Consider the following 15,418-nt stretch of genomic DNA (forward strand, 5'->3'; position numbering starts at 1 on the left):
TAGTCACTTCAGGACATTAACATTGTCTTTTTAAAGTCACTCCTTTGTAACTTTAGCTTTATGCTTGGGGTCACTGTTTTAATGTAAAACAAATCTTCTCTGATGGTGCAGGTTTCTGGCAGACTGCATCAGCTTTTCCTCCAGCATTTCTCTATATTTTGCTGTATTCATCTTACCCTCACATGCCTCCAGGGCCTGCTACACAGCATGATGGTGCCACCACCATGTTTCACAGTAGGAATCCTGTGCTTCTGATAATGTGCATTGTTCAAACGTGGGGTTTAGTGTGATGGGCAAAAAGCTTTAAATTTTCTCTCATCAGACCATTAGAGTCTTCTTCCAGCTGACTTCAAAGTCTCCCATGGGTCTCCTGGTAAACTCTAGCCAAGACACTGTATCATGCTATTTTTTATTACCAATGGTTTGTCTTTGCAACTCTCCCATAAAGCTGCAAAGCACTCACAGCAGCAGCAGTTGTTTTCTGCCCATTCTCTCTAGTCACAGTCACTGTTGTGCCACTCTTTCAGAGTTCTTATAGGTCTCCCTCACTTGTCTTTGTGCATGACCACTCAGTTTTGTGGATGGCCTGCTCTAGGCCGACTGACACCTGTGCCATACTCCTTACATTTCTTAATGATTCACTCAACTGAACTCCAAGGGATATTCAGTGACTTGCGTATTTTTTGTCTCCATCCTTTTCAGTTACTTTTTCATGGAGTTGCTTGGAGTGTTCTTTTGCCTTCTTTGTGGAGGTTAAATCACCATCTAGACTGACTACAAGCTGGACCTTCCACACACAGGTGCATTTATACTACAATCAATTAAAACCCCAGACAGTTGATCACCATTGACTTCTAAAACCAATGAGCTGCACCAGCGATGATTTAGGTGTGTCCTTATTAAATGGGGTGAATACTTATGCCATCAATAATTTTCTGTTTTTTATTTATAATCAGTTTAGATCATATTGCAGAGATCTGTTTTCACTTTGACATTAAAAAGTCTTTTTCTGTTTATCAGTGTCAAAAAATCCAAATTAAATCTACTATGACTCAATGATGTACCATCTGCTCCGTGAATAGCTAATTAATTCAGCGATTTTTCAAATTGTTGGTTGATTTGTTGTGATATCAAATTTTATTTTTTTTTTATCAATTGTTAATCTGTGATTGTAAATTTATTAGTTACTAGTTGTCCCCCGAGGCTCCGCCCGCATAGTAGTGACACAGGACAGTGAGGCAGGCCTTGCCCGGCACCCCACTCCTGACATCACGCTTCCTCCTCCGCTCGGCCAGCAGCCTCTGTCTCGGATTAGCATGAATATATCGCTCCTGAAAGCGAACTATGATTCTTAGCGCTATGAGAGAAGTAGTAAAATCAACTGAAATGTTGAAGCAAATTATAGAAAAAAACCCAATCTAAATCTGTTAAGTAGTTCTCTCGTTCGCTAGCTAAGCGGAGGTAAGGTACACGCCCTGAGGCTGGCGTGAGGGCACCACCCCTCTCCCCTCGTCCTGCTGTCTCTCTCTCGGATTCGCGTAAATAAATCGGTACTGCAAGTGAACTATGATACATAGCGCGATTAGAGAAGTTGCAAAATCAATCAAAATCTTCAAGCAAAGTATAGAATCTAAATATAACAGAGTACTAAATCCATTAATTAGTTTCCTCGTGAACAGCAGACAGACATACAGACAAATGTTGGAATTTTATATATAGAGAGATTACATCCTTGCACTTGAGGCAATCAACTTTTATTACCTGCTCCACTACACTTACTGAACAAACAGGCCTTGGCCTAATGTTACTCGATTACGTTTACCTCTTTTGTAAGTCACTTTGGATAAAAGCGTCTGCCAAGCAAATAAATGTAAATGTTGTATTACAATAACATGTGAACATTTCCATGGAAGAGAATACTACACTGTAAAAAATTTCAGTAAATTTAACGGTAAAAATACTGTAAATGGTGAAAGTAAAGGACCTTTTCTGAAAAAAAAGGAAAGCTACCTTATGTTCTACTGAAAATTACCTGTATATCTAAAACAATACATTTCATTATTTTTTACAGCCAAGTTCTGTAAAATCGATATTTTTCTACCTTCAAAATATGCTACATACCGTTTACTGATGCATTACAATTACACTGAAAAAGTCTGTTAATTTTACAGTATAAAACTGTTAAATAACGATGGTAAACAACCGTAAGCGCTGTTTCAGTAAAACCGAAATTACGACAAGGACACACCCCCTTTTACCATATTGTTCCTGGTGAACCGCACACCTTTCAATAGTAGGGAAAAAACTTAAACCAAGTTAGCAGGCTTATTTTTCCTTGTGTGCTGAAGGTTTTTTGAGGTTATGGAAGCTGATTTATGGTGGGTTGCATTCGATAAGCTGGCACACCTGTAGAACACCATACACCACAAAAGCAAACTTTACTTCCCCACCAGACAATATGCCATAACTTCCTTAGACATTGAATTGTTTTCAATGTGTATAATTAAATGGTACATGTTTGCTATTGGTTGTTGTTACTTTACTGATGCAAGCTGTGTACTGGGGTCTGACCCTCATAATACTTTCTAATGGTTTATTGATTGGCATATTTATTACACTACATGAATTTCTGGTTATGGTTAAACATTCCCTTCTGTTAGAATGTGTTGCAAAGAAAAAACAGTTTTTACTACAAAGTTGTACCGTGGACCTAAAAATATTGTCACCTAATTTATTACAGTAAAATTCTGGCAACTCAGCTGCCAGTATTTTACTGTAAATTTAACTTTTTTTTTACAGTGTATATATAGGTAGTGTAATTCATATTTAGTTTTTTTAACGGTTGTTGTATTTTTGTTGCCATTTGTTAATATTCTGATTCTATGTATTTCAAAATGAATAAACGATTCTATATAAAGTGAATTTTACCTTAATTCTGACATACTCAAAACAAATGTTTTCAAAGAAAATAATTAACTTTTGCATATAAATTCTGTCTGCAGTGGGTTGGCACCCTGCCCGGGATTGGTTCTTGCCTTGTGCCCTGTGTTGGCTGGGATTGGCTCCAGCAGACCCCCGTGACCCTGTGTTCGGATTCAGCGGGTTGGAAAATGGATGGATGGATGGATATAAATTCTGTTTTGCTGTGGTACCATATCTTTGAGGTTTTATTTTATTATTATTATTATTATTTTATTGCTCACTTGGTGGTGTGACATTTGAAACTCTGCTAGAAAACGAAGCCAGTTGCAACAGTAATATTTAACAAATTGAAAAATAATTGGATAGATGGGTTAGGAGAGCAAAACAGTGCAATATAATAATAAAAGATCACACATACCAAATAAATCTTGTAATGTTTCATCTGGAACAAAGAACGGTGGTCCTGCAAATATAAATATGTACATCAGCAGTCAGGTCATTTGAAATCCTCCAAATTATTACTACTGCCCCATCCTGAACTGTCAACCAGTTCACACTGTGGACAAAGTGCTTTACAATAATAGAACAAAAAAAAAACATACAATTAACATAAATAACAAATAGAAATAAAATAAATGAACATAAATAAAATAAATAATAAATAGAAGTAATGTTACATAATCACAATGAGGAAACCATCAATATTACTGAAGGTCACGGAATGCAAGTGAATAGAAATGAGTCTTTAATCTTGTTTTGAACAGTTCAGTTGTAGACGACTCCTTTATATGATGAGGTAAAGACTTCCACAGGCGAGGAGCAGCAGCAGCAAAAGCCCTGTCCCCCTTAGTTTTACACTTGGTACGAGGTGACCAGAAGATCTAAGCACTCTAGATGGCTGGTGTAAAGCACATAATTCAGATAAATAGGCAGGAGCAAGCCCATGTAAAGATTTAAAAACTAGCAACAAGATTTTAAAATCAATTCGAAAACTGACAGGCAGCCAGTGCAAAGAAGCTAATATTGGAGAAACAGAATCAGACTTTCTTGCCCCAACCAGAAAGCGAGCGTCAGCATTCTGGACCAACTGTAACCTGCGTATCAGGGATTTGCTAATACCAGAATACAGCGAGTTGCAGTAATCAAGGCGAGAAAAGATAAAAGCATGAGTAGCTTTCTCATTATCCCTAGAAGATAAAAAAAGGCTTGATCTTAGCTAATAGACGAAGCTGGAAAAAGCAACTCTTGACTACAGAATGAATCTGTTTCTCAAAAGAGAGGTTACTGTCAAAGATAATACCAAGATTGCGGACTTGAGGTTTGCAAAAGACAGAGAAAGAGCCGAGAAGTCCAAGACCAATTTGGGCTTTAGCTGATGGACCCACTATAAGCACCTCCATTTTATTTTGATTCGGATCAAGAAAATTATTAGCCATTCAGGATCTTAGTTCAAAAAGACAGTTGTGCAGTTGATTCATTGCAGAGTTGCAGACAGGAATATAAACCTGTGCATCATCAGCATAGCAGTGAAAAGAAATGTTAAATTTCCTAAAAATAGCTCCAATAGGGTGAAGGTATATAGAGAATAAAATAGAACCTAAAATGGATCCCTGAAGAACACCACATTTAAGAGGAGCAGTAGATGAAAAGAGGACTTTAAAGTCATTGAAAAGTGTCTACCAATTAGATAATACTAATAATAATTCTTTGCATTTATATAGCTCTTTTCTCACTACTCAAAGCGCTTAGCGATCGCAGGTTAAGGGCCTTGCTCAAGGGCCCAACAGAGCAGAGTCTCCTTTGGCATTTACGGGATTCGAACCGGCAACCTTCCGATTGCCAGTGCAATCTGAATAGATATGACCTGAACCAGTTAAGAGCAGCCCCTTTAAGCCCAACAAGATGTTCAAGCTGCAACAGCAATGTCTCATGGTCAATAGTGTCAAAGGCAGCGGACAGGTCAAGGAGGACAAGGATTGCAGCAGCACCTGTGTCAGTAATAATAGAGCTGTCATTGAATACTTTAAGGAGGGCCGTCTCAACACCATGATAACATCTAAAGCCAAACTGGTAGATCTCAAAAAAATTACTGTTGATATCATGTCCACATATAACTTGTGTTTTGGAAACAGACTTCTTGATCTGGGTGGTCTTTCTCCTATTCAGGAGTTCTGATGTGCGAAAGGTCTTGGGCAGGTCTAAGGATACTCACAAGGGTTGTACAACAAGTTTTTTTTCCAGTGGACAATAAGGGTTGCCTCAATACAGCTATGAGTCACAGAAAGAAAAAGACTGTTGTTTGTGCATATGCACAAAATAGCTGTTCAGAGTCTTCTTAAAGAAGGTGGGTAAAGTGCATAAAAGTGTGCCACCCACTGACTTGGTAGTCTTACTGGACAACTTCAGTGCTCATGTCAGAAATGACGTGATTGGGCATGACTGGGAGGAACACCCTGCTGTACCTGAACCACAATGATGAGTTGTTACTGGATTTCTGTGCTAGTGATAGTCTGTCAATAACAAATACCATGCACCAGAGCACCTTGGGCCAAAGATCGATGAAAGACTCTGTAGTTGTGTTATCAGACCTGAGGCCATGTGTTTTGGACATTTAGGTGAAGAGACAACTGATCACCACTTGGTAGTTATTTGAATTTTAGGAGAGGGGCATAGGCCAGGTAGACGGGGGAAGCCTAGACAAGCAGTTAGGGTGTCCAGAGAATGTTTGACTGAAGCTTCTATTCGTGATGTGTTCAACTCCTACTTCAGAGAGAACTACTCCTATAAGCAAAGTGAGGTTGGGGACATTGCGTCTGAATTGACCTTGTTCAAAACCTCAATTGTGGAAATGGCTGCTAAAAGCTATGGTCTTAGCCAGTCGGAGCATCTTATTATGGCAACCTGATGGTGGACACCAGAACTGAGGGAAACTGTATGACTAATGAAGATGGCCTTCAGGGAAATGCTTTCTGTTGGATCTCCTGAATCAATTAAGAAGTACTGACAGGCTGAAACAACGGATTCAAAAGTGGCTGTGGAAGCAAAAGTTCGAACATGGCAGGAGCTTGGAGGGGTCATGGAGAAAGACTCTCGGATTGCCTCAAGGCTATTTTGGCAAACTGTTGCGACATCTCTGAAGCCCTCCTATCAGCAGGCTGTGTTGCACATGTCCGGTAGGGGTTTATTCCATCACTGTTGACGAAGTCACTATGGTGGACCAAGAGCTCCATGGTCGTAAAGCTGCTGGGTAGATGAGATCCAACCAGAGATGTTAAAAGCATTCGATGTCGGGATAGCATGGTTAACGTGTCTATTCAATGTCATCTGGTAAAATACCCTTGGACTGGCAGACTGGTAAGGTGTTCCCTGTATTTAACAAACATGACCAGAAAGTGTGCTTCAACTACAGAGGGAACAGACTCCTCAGCTTCCCAGGGTGCTGCTAGGAAGACTTTATCTGATATTTAAGCCTAAAATACAGGAAAAGAAATAGGAGTTCTGTCTTGGCAGTAAACAGTTGATCAGCTCTTCTACCTGTCGCAATTGCTGGAGGGTGCATGGGAGTATAATAGTCCAGTCTGCATGTGTTTTATAGATTTGGAAAAAGCATATATGACCGACCGTGTTACTCGGCAAGTGTTGTAGGAGGTGCTGCAGAACTATGGGGGTAATGGTACTGCTCTTGCATTTTATTTATTTCCTACATGAATGCAGTGTAAGCTGTGTCCAAATACTTGGCATTAAGATGGACTCGTTCAATGTGGGTGTCAGACTCTGCCAAGGCTGTGTCTTGTCGCAGTTCCTATTGGTGGTTTTCATGATTATGAAATCAAGGTACAGCCGAGGCTGTGAGGGTGTTCACAAGAAACTTATATTGTGAGGCATACTCATGCACATAGTGAAACTCAGATGAATGGTTTTGGGTATATGGAAAGAGTATGTGGAGAAAACCCCACACGGATAAAAGAAGAAAGTGTAAATTGAATATACAGTGAACAGTCTAGGGTATGAAATCAGTTTTCTTTGATTCTGTGGTAGTATTTCTAGCTGCTTCTTCACTGTACCACCTATCTTAATGAAAAATACAAATACTGACATTTTCTTCTGTATATACTCCCATATGTGTGTTGCAATGATAGGAATTCAATACATCAGAGCAGGCCACATAACAAAAGGAACCAAAATAAATGATTAAGTTCTCATTTTAGAAAAAAATGATCTTCGGTAACTTAAACCACTATGTCAAATCATGCCATTCAACTAGGTATTAAAATAAAATGTATTAGAATTAAACTATATGTTAAACTTACCACTATAAAGATTTGGATTGTACAGGAAAGTATCCAAAAGGTAGCGGCAGTCAGTGTCCATTAGGGAGATGATCAGGGCAGCATAGCTTAGATAAATAAAAGTGAAAACACATGAAAGTTAGAATGAACTGGGAATGTCTGGGTTGTATAGTGTGGTAATACATTCAACGCTGTTTTCAGGCACGCCTTACAAATCACGCCACATGATAGATCTTCTCAAGTAAAGAAGGTCTGGATTTGGAGGGTAACCTGAGGAGTCTGGAACCATGGATGCCTTTGGTGGAACTGCACCTTGATGAAACAGTTCTATCATTCTTTGCAGGAAAGTAGAAATTGTTTTAAAATGTAACCAGGAGGAAAGACGAGGTCAAAAGACAGAAAAGGGTCACTTAACCAGGAGACCAAGAATTACAGCAACCAAAACCAAAACATGAGACAACAATCAGATTAAAAATATTGAAAGTAAAGGTATTTAGCTAGAGAATTATTAACACATGTAATAGCAAGGGCTAGCTTTTTGAATCTGTCAACTTACATACAGATATGACCTTGCAGTGAACTTTGATGTTTCAGAGGAAACATTCCAAAATATTCCACAAAAACAAAACTAAGCCAAAGAGTGAAAAACTAGTGTCAACATCCAAATCCTTGAGGCAGAAAATGTCCAAATCGAGTGAAAATCCATACCAAAAGAGCCAGAGAACACTGGGAAAAAATGAACTATGATAAAATACCCAAGATATTCAATATTTAAAAGGATTTTATCCAAGAAATCAAAGATGTGCTGATGACATCAGGATATTCCTATATTTTTCATGCTAATGTAGCTTACAGCTGTTACAGGTTCACCAAGATTTATGAGGGGGTACCCAAAAATAACCGGAATTGAAAAAAAAAAAAAAAGTTTTAATTTTTACTTACTGAAACTTTAGTCTCCTTCGAAGTACTCTCCACGTGAATGAATGCACCTGTCCCAATGGTTTTCCCAGTGGTAGAAACATTTTTGGAATTGCTGAAGAGGAACGTTGTCCAATGCCTGCAGCGATTTTTCTTTGACTTCCTCCGTGGCACAAAAAAAGCTTTCCTTAGAGTTCTTTTTTCATATGCAGGAACAAGAAAATGTCATATGGAGCAAGATCAGGTGAGTAGGGAGGGTGGCAAGAACTCCAAGACACACAAGTCAATTCAGAAATTTCTTCAATTGTCAGATGTCGATCTTCGTAAATTGCATTGCGAAACTTTTTCAAGACTTTCGTCATACCTAATTGTGGAAGGTCAGACAGATCTTGGTTGGTCTTCAAGTGACATTTCCCCTTGTTTCAAACACAAAAACCACTCGTAGACCTGTGTTTTACTTAAAGCTTCCTCTTTAAAAGCAGTTTCAAGCATCACTTACAGTTTCAGCAGCTGTTTTCCCTAAGAGAGAACAAAATTTAACGCAGACTCGCTGTTCTTTATGATCACCCATCACAAAAATTACAGAACACGTTTAGTAAGCACCGAAAAAAATTGACATGGAATGGCGTACGAACAATACAGAGCAACGCCCCTTGGCAAACTGCCACAGAATACTGTAACTATGCTACACCCAGCAGCGAAATTCACAACTAAGTTTAGACTGTGCGGCAGGTACAGATTCCAGTTATTTTTGGGGTACCCCCTCGTATAGCCCTGGCTTTGGTTTATGTTTGGTGTATTTAATGTTTTTGTTGTTGTCTAGTGTGTGTTGTGATGCCACTTTTTATTCATTTTTGTGCCTCTCCTGACCAAGATTAAATTAAATTTGACTGTTTTATGGGAGATTCCAGACAAAAGGAATGTAATGGTGCATGTTTTTCTATCAGAGGCTTCATAATCATTTACTTCCATTTTTCATTGCCATTTTTGGGATAGTGACATTGTTGTTGTGGACATGATGCACCAAAAGTGCATGACTGCTGACATCATTTGGACGACTGTATAAATATCACTGCGGATTACCTGACTTAAATAGCGAGTTTTGTATTTTTTGCAAGTCCTGGCAAACTAAACCAACTCTGAACTTTTTACATGCTAGTCCAGGAAAACGTCGGCCCTCTGCTACATCCAGCATCATCTCCAGATATTTTATCCTGTGACATTTTTGTTTACTCACCTAAAAAACACATATTATAGTTATTGTTTTGGGGCTGAAGACATAACTGCTGTTTCATTGGAGGCTCACTGTACAGTTACATGTAAAACGTATTGACTGTAACTATACTAGCATATATAAAGTCACAGTGTAACTATAACTCCAAACAATAAAATGTTATATCCCATTCTTTTGTAACAAAAATCATTTTGCAAGTAGTGCTTGATTGGCCAACAATTAAATATTGGTTTCCTGATCAACACTTGGGTAACTCTGCTTACAAATATTAAATAATGGGTTAAGTATCATTTTTTTTTACGGACCCTGGATGGTTTTTTCCCCTTGCAGCACACTTCTACATGCCTGAATTTTAAAATGCACATTAACTCTAGAAAGCAAATCTAATCGCTCTGTGAGAATCTAAAAAAAGACTGCATTTTAGTCACCTCCTGTGTTTGAATAAAATAATAACAATGCTGTTTTCCATATTGGCACTAGATCTTCGCCCCTAAGGGATGAGGCCGTCCGTTACCATGACAATGTTTTTGTTTCCTGTTTGGGTAAACTTGTGTTGTTTTTCATCATACTAAGCAGCTATTTTTTTCATACAGCATTCTTCTTTGACTACGCTGTAGAAGATCTTTAGTGATTCTTAACAACTTATATTACAATATTTCAAATGCAAAGTATTCTAATTTCAAAAGATTGCACATTTTTTTTATTGCAAGACTCTACACATGTTCACTGGATAGCATAGCTAGGTCACACACCCATACAACTCAGCCTATGTGTCCCTGCTATTTAGGTTCTCTACCAATGTAGTGTAACAAGAGAGTCAGATTACAGACATCAGCTTCAAAATTTGGAAAGAATCAGCTTCAAAATTTGGAAAGAATCAGGAATTAGCAACAGAAAGTACACACCGTTATAATGAAATGATGCATCACTATTGGAGAAGGAGGCAATGCGGGTGTTTAAGAGCTGGAAAAGTCAGGACTATTCAGGTTAATCCTCAGTCATGAGACAGGCTCTAGAATAAGACTTCTCCCTGGTCTCACAATGGTTGAGCATTGTGACAAAGCTTGGTGAAGTGTAAGGATAATCAATAACCCCAGTCTGGGTGCCACACAGTTAATGTTTTTTTGTTTTCCCAGGTACCAAAAGTCTACTTCACTGGCACTCTATTTGGCCTAGCTGGAATCTTCTGGTATTTTTGTGTGCTCGTGTGTCTTAACAAATAGTCCCAGACTAGACATAGTGGATGTGGCACTTAACAGAAAACCACAACCACTTTCTAGGCCTACTAAGCTCAGATGGCTAATAACTGAGATATGTAGTGTGGTGACAAGAAGGATCAAGTCTTCTGATCTTAAACAAAGAGTTGAAAGGTGCTACAAGTGGTGGAAAATAATAATATACCATTGCTTTAAACTACTTCACATACATTCACACGCTATATATAAATAGTATGGCAAGAGTTGAATTAGATCATAGAAAGTGACTGCCCGGCAGTGTCAAAGATGTTCTGGTAAAACAATTCACAACCCAGAAGTGCACGCCTTTATTGTGCTGTTGATTTAACTTTAAATGGATACATTTGCCATTTTTGACCATTAACCCACACTCAATAACCCATAATGAAAAACTGAAAACATATTTTCAGAAAGGTCTGCAAATTTAATAAAAATGACAAACTGATATCTTGCCTTTATAGGAATATTCAGACCCTTGTATACAAAATGCAGCTCAAGTAGTGCACTTCAGTGTGTCCAAATTTAAAAATAGTTTTGTTGTCTTCCTAAATCACTTTTGATCAGAATAAGTTTATTTCTTCGAAGACACACCAACATATTTGTTTCTGATAGCAGATCACATGCAACACATGCGTGTTAAAAATGTTTAATGTTTTTCAGAATCAGTGTCATGATGTCCGAAGGATGGAGAATTTCCCTTTTGAAGATGGTGAGTGATAAAAAGCGACATAAGTAATAAAAAATGGGGGGAAAAAATCAGGTTTTCAATTAAAAGGCTATAACTCCCACCTTAGATCTACATTTATTCTGTAACTAATAATTTCACCTGCAGCACATCTGTCCATCCCTCCTCTGACCTAAAACTAGGTAAAGCTATTTATTTGCTACTCTTCATCAGCTTCAGCTTCATGAGAAGGACCTACCTTGATGTTTTTCACAAGGCCTGTTTCTGTAATTCATTGTATCTACAAATTCGTGACACTGACCTACTGACTTTTAATTAACCGAATAATTCAATTATTTAGTATTTTTCTTCTTAAGTATTATTAAGTTGGATTTAAATGACAACAGGACAACTGGAAGGAGAGGCTGGTACAAGAAAGGGGCATGACGCAATAACACAGTGTAAAGAAAATTTGCAAGTGCAGGAGAAACAGCGCAAGTGGATGATAAATCTTCTAGTGTGCCAGGTGTCCCTGAAGGGCACAGCACTGGGACACCACTATAGCAGAAGAGAGTCGTGATCTGGGAGGAAACAGGTTGCACTCAGACACCTAAGGGCAACCAACACATGGTAGGAAATCCTAACTAGCACTGCTGAAACTGTATGTTGGTAGGAAAGCAAAACCATCTCCGAGTTAATAAAGGGGAGCATATTAGGTCCATTTTACCCTTTTTAAATTATGATCTTGGAGAATCGACCAGCTCCTTAGGTGGTAGGTCACCAGTCTCTGAGTAGAAAGAGTTAGACAGAAAGGCCCTTTGACATAAGGTAGCTCAAGAAATCTAATCCTTTAAGGGCTAAGGAAATCTCAAGAGTGTAGTCATCTTAGTGGCTACCATAGTACTATGGCTTGGCAGCCCCAAGACTTCACAAAACCTAGAAGTAACTCCAGGCTTGTCTGTAAGTCACCCGTGGTGGGAATTTGAAGCGGCACCTAACCAGAAGCCTTTTGAGCTTATAGCAGGAAGGCAAATCGATAAAGTGTTCTCTAGCAAGAAGAAGAGTCAAGATTAGAAAGAGTGTGCAAGAAAGATGAGTGATGAAGATAAGAGTGGCTCTTGTGACAATGCAGCCAGCATACGTAGTCGATAGGACAGAAGGCCATGGTGGAAGGTCTAGGAGTGATATTAGAGTTAATTTATTTGTACTTTTGTGTACTCACTTAATTCATTCCTCTATTGTGTTTATTTTGTGAATTAAAACATTATTTTGCATACCATATATACTCACATAAGTTCATAAAATCAGACTTCGACTTATACGCCTGTTCAAAAATACGAGTTATTTATTTTTTTTTACATTTTCTTGCTTCCTCTTCTTGCACCAGATTCTCAGACACATTGAATTTTGTTGCAGCAGTGCAGTTATCAATTTCTTTTGCCACTTCAACGACTTAATTTAAAACCAGCTTCATATTTTCTTCTGATCGAACGCTCCAGCATAGATAAGGGATGCTCTTACGATAAAGGTTTATGAGGGTGTGAGATGCAAAAAACACAAAACAGTGCAAACGTCGCTTCAGAATAGTTTGGGTATCACCGTGTGGTCACGTAGGCACAATACATAGAAAAAAAGGCAGTGCGCTCTGTGGTTACTCTCTCAGGTGTGTGTTAGCATATCATAATCTCTCGGAACAATACCGTGAGTTTTCCACATTTAACTTATACGACCGACATTATATGGTAAAATCAAGCCCCGACTTATCAGCGGGAGAACTTAAATGCGAGTATATGGTACTTTTGCCTCCTTGGTATCATTTTAATATAGGACCATCTCAGTAGATATACAGTATGTTCTAAATCAGGGATCACAAACTCCAGTCCTCGAGGGCTGCAGGTTTTCATTCTAACCCTTTTCATAATTCGTGAACTGTTTTTGCTGCTAATTAACTTCTTTTGAATTAATTTTAATCGATTTGTTTTTTAAGATTTGTTCCCGGAATTTCTTCTTCATCATTCCTCTAAATTGCTTCATTTCGTTCCTTAAAAGAAACTAAATGTGAAGTGAGAGTTCTCAAACTCCAACCAGTTGCTTAATTAGACGTAGAGTCTTGTTCATTAAACAAGTTCTTTGATTCCATGGCTTGTTGCTGCTCTCACTGTGCAATAGTAGATGTTTACCGATATTGTTGATTTTTTTCTTTAATTTTGTAAGAGCACTGTTAAAATGTTTTGGGGACCTGAGCAAATCAACATTCCGAGATCTCCACCCTTTTTATTTTCAGATATTGTCTGATGGACACAGTTTGCTGGTCATGTTTTGGTTCATTTTGCATCTCATTATTGATTGGCTGCTAATTAAGGAAAAAGAAACAATTATTGTGTCTGAGTTGAATCACAATGAATTCAAAAGAAGTTAATTAGCAGCAAAAATGGGTGACTAATTAAGAAAAGGGTTAGAATGAAAACCTGCAGCCACGGTGGTCCTCCAGGACTGGAGTTTGAGGTCCCTGTGCTAAATGTTATGTGGTTTTGTAGCTTTGAAGTGATTCATTTTTTGCTAACCTAATGTCAACTATCCTTTTTGGTGAAATATTTGAAATGCCATGTAGCCTGGATTTTAAGTTGACTCAGCTTAAAATTACATGCAAAATTTCGTTAGTTTGACTCAAAAGTTTTTAGATAATGCACAACTTTTGGCCCCTATTACAACCTTCCTCCCTGATTAAATTTTTGAAAAGCCACGTAGAAAAAATTTGAAATTTAGTGAAAATCGTTTTAGCTGTTTTCGTGTGAGTGACGAACAAACAAACGGACAAGATGTGATCTGCAGGTGGAAAAAGAGTTCCTTTATGTGCAAAATGGATAAATAGCATCAAATGAAGCCTAACAATTAAACAGACAGGCTATTATGATTGATTTATATAGATTTAAAAGCTCAGGTAACTTACAGGTCTGGTCCTCCAATTAAGCATTTGGTATCAGGTTTGTGAGCACACCCAGTTTCTCTACTTTTCAACATTAACATGTCATGCAAGTAATTAAATATAATTTAAATCATTATCATAATTAGGAAAGTATCAGGTAATTGAATCTGCTGAACACTAATAAGCTATGTTCATTATTCAAATTGACATAAACTAATTTAAAATAGCCCTTTTTACATTTCACACAATTAACAATACAAAAAAGACACAATTGAAATGACACATAGTATTAATTGGCATTTCCAATTTTTGATATGAAAATACACATACAAGTGTCCACAAGTACTAATGCCAGATATTTTTTACTTTACTTTTAAGGCTTTATAATGTTATATTATCTTTTTTGCTTGTGCAGGATGTTAATACGCATGAATGTTGCATACTGTGAACTTTATATGACTTTTTTGAAAGGCCCAGAGAGATTGAAGAATTATTATGAAAGACTGAAGCTTTTTATTACAAAATTGACTTGGCAATACTTGCAGGGTGAAAAAAAAATCTGGCTCTGCATTACATCATGATATATGCAAACCACATCAAGGTGTATGCATGAGATGCCCTCTGTCTGGCACGGTTTCTAATGGTGCGTCAGAGTAGCTGATCACAAAGCAAAATGTCACTAACAATTACTTCATTGTGTTGTGAAAACTCTGTACAATTTATTTATACTGTACTTCTTTTAGGACTTCAGTAAGAATTCTGCTAGCATTTTCCATTCATGTATTTTTCTAAATCCCTTTATCTCCGAGGAGTTAGAGAGAATTATAATGCATCCTTGCAGTAATGGACATAAGACAATAGTTAACCCTAGATAGGACTCCATGAGTACAACTCTGTTCTTTCATTTTTGGAGATAATAAAGTCACTGGCTAACTATAACTACAAAATTTTGGAATATGGGAGGAAAGCATGTAAAATGATAGTACAAGTGCTGTGCTGTTTCTGCCTGGCTACGTAAAATTATTCTCAAATTACCCGACTCACAGTAAAATGCTTTTTCAAGTACAAGCTGAATACTTCAGTAAGTATACAAATGTAAGCTGAATCTACGTGTAAAAGTGTAGATAAAGCAAAAATAGAACAAACACACCCCATTCTGTGACTTCTAATAATATTAGGGTGCACCAGTGAGGATTTAGATGTGTCATATTAAAGGGGGTGAATATTTAT

General features: G+C 37.8%; 2 protein-coding genes across 19 annotated transcripts in view; one reads left to right on the forward strand and one right to left on the reverse strand.

Annotated features, from left to right (window-relative positions):
* Positions 1 to 15,418, reverse strand: part of LOC114663507 (probable thiopurine S-methyltransferase) — a 261,664-nt gene that overhangs the window by 204,400 nt on the left and 41,846 nt on the right. Inside the window, exons 8-9 of one of the 11 annotated variants that reach the window (XM_051935751.1) lie at positions 7,233 to 7,318; positions 3,341 to 3,385 (exon numbers count right to left, since the gene is read on the reverse strand). The exons of 9 other annotated variants lie outside the window; for them this stretch is intronic. In XM_051935751.1, coding sequence (XP_051791711.1) covers positions 3,341 to 3,385; positions 7,233 to 7,318 — 131 coding nt within the window. The remainder of the gene's footprint in view (positions 1 to 3,340; positions 3,386 to 7,232; positions 7,319 to 15,418) is intronic. One more of the 11 variants, XM_051935753.1, reaches the window with a different exon arrangement.
* Positions 1 to 15,418, forward strand: part of LOC114663782 (doublecortin domain-containing protein 2-like) — a 346,685-nt gene that overhangs the window by 105,920 nt on the left and 225,347 nt on the right. The window lies entirely within an intron of this gene.

This window comes from Erpetoichthys calabaricus, chromosome 13, assembly GCF_900747795.2.
Source record: "Erpetoichthys calabaricus chromosome 13, fErpCal1.3, whole genome shotgun sequence".
Lineage (NCBI taxonomy): Eukaryota > Metazoa > Chordata > Cladistia > Polypteriformes > Polypteridae > Erpetoichthys > Erpetoichthys calabaricus.